General features: G+C 40.7%; 1 protein-coding gene across 3 annotated transcripts in view; it reads left to right on the top strand.

Moving 5' to 3' along the window:
* Slc4a1ap (solute carrier family 4 member 1 adaptor protein) overlaps positions 1-1,045 on the top strand; it is a 29,566-nt gene that overhangs the window by 11,469 nt on the left and 17,052 nt on the right. For all 3 annotated transcript variants that reach the window (XR_003844260.1, XM_021202136.2, XM_021202133.2), the window contains exon 8: positions 180-366. Coding sequence is in view for 2 of the 3 variants with exons in the window: in XM_021202136.2 (XP_021057795.1) it covers positions 180-366 (187 nt within the window). In the remaining variant the exon portion in view is untranslated. The remainder of the gene's footprint in view (positions 1-179; positions 367-1,045) is intronic.

Below are 1,045 nucleotides of genomic sequence, written 5' to 3'. Positions count from 1 at the left end.
CTGTCTTCAGACACTCCAGAAGAGGGCATCAGATCTTGTTATGGATGGTTATGAGCCACCATGTGGTTGCTGGGATTTGAACTCCAGACCTTCTGAAGAGCAGTCGGGTGCTCTTACCCATTGAGCCATCTCACCAGCCCTGGACTTCCCTTTTAACGTGTCTTCTTCCTTTTGGACAGTTCTATCAGAGTCATCATCTCAGGACTCTTTAGATGCATTCATGTCAGAAATGAAGTCAGGTAGCACATTGGACGGGGTGTCCCGGAAGAGACTTCACCTGAGGACCTTTGAACTAAGAAAAGAACAACAGAGACTTAAGGGCTTAATAAAGCTTGTAAAGCCAGCAGAGATCCCAGAACTAAAAAAGTAAGTATAAGTAGTTCTAGTTGAAAAAATTAGAGACAGTATCTCATGTAGCCAGCCTGGCCTTGAACGGGGTACTATAGCCCAGCATGACCTTGAACTTGTGTTCTTTTTACATTTATTTTTATGTAGGTGTTTGCATGTGTTGAGGTCAGGGGTCAGCTTTTGCTGTTGGTTTTTTCTTTCCATCATCTGGGTTCTGAGCTTGGACTCATACTTAGGGTTGGTCTTTACCCACTGAGCCATCTTTCCAGCCTAATATTGAACTTTTACAGAAAAGTTTAGTCAGATTTATATTCTTTGAGTATTTCATATAATGTATTCTGATCCTATTCAACCCCTCTCCTCCCCTCAACTAAATGTTTACCCAGAGGGCTATGTGTATAATTTAAAAACAATTGTATCCTGCTTCTACTTCCCAGATATAGATGTGCCACCACATCCAGTCTTATCTTTGTATTTAATAATTATAGAATTATTAAATTATTGGTGTGGGTTTTTTTTTTTTTTTTGGTTTTTTTTTTTTTCTTTAGTGCTAAGGGTCAAACACAGTCTTCACACATAGTAAGTACATGCTGTACCTCTGAGTCATGCTCCTGGTGTAGACAGCCTTTAAGAACAAAAGGACAGGGCTAGAGAGATGGCTCAGTGGTTAAGAGCACTGACTGCTCTTCCAGAGGTC

Source organism: Mus pahari, chromosome 7, assembly GCF_900095145.1.
Source record: "Mus pahari chromosome 7, PAHARI_EIJ_v1.1, whole genome shotgun sequence".
NCBI classification, from domain to species: domain Eukaryota; kingdom Metazoa; phylum Chordata; class Mammalia; order Rodentia; family Muridae; genus Mus; species Mus pahari.
Note: the sequence above shows the minus strand (reverse complement) of the source record. Positions and strands in the feature narration are given on the sequence as shown.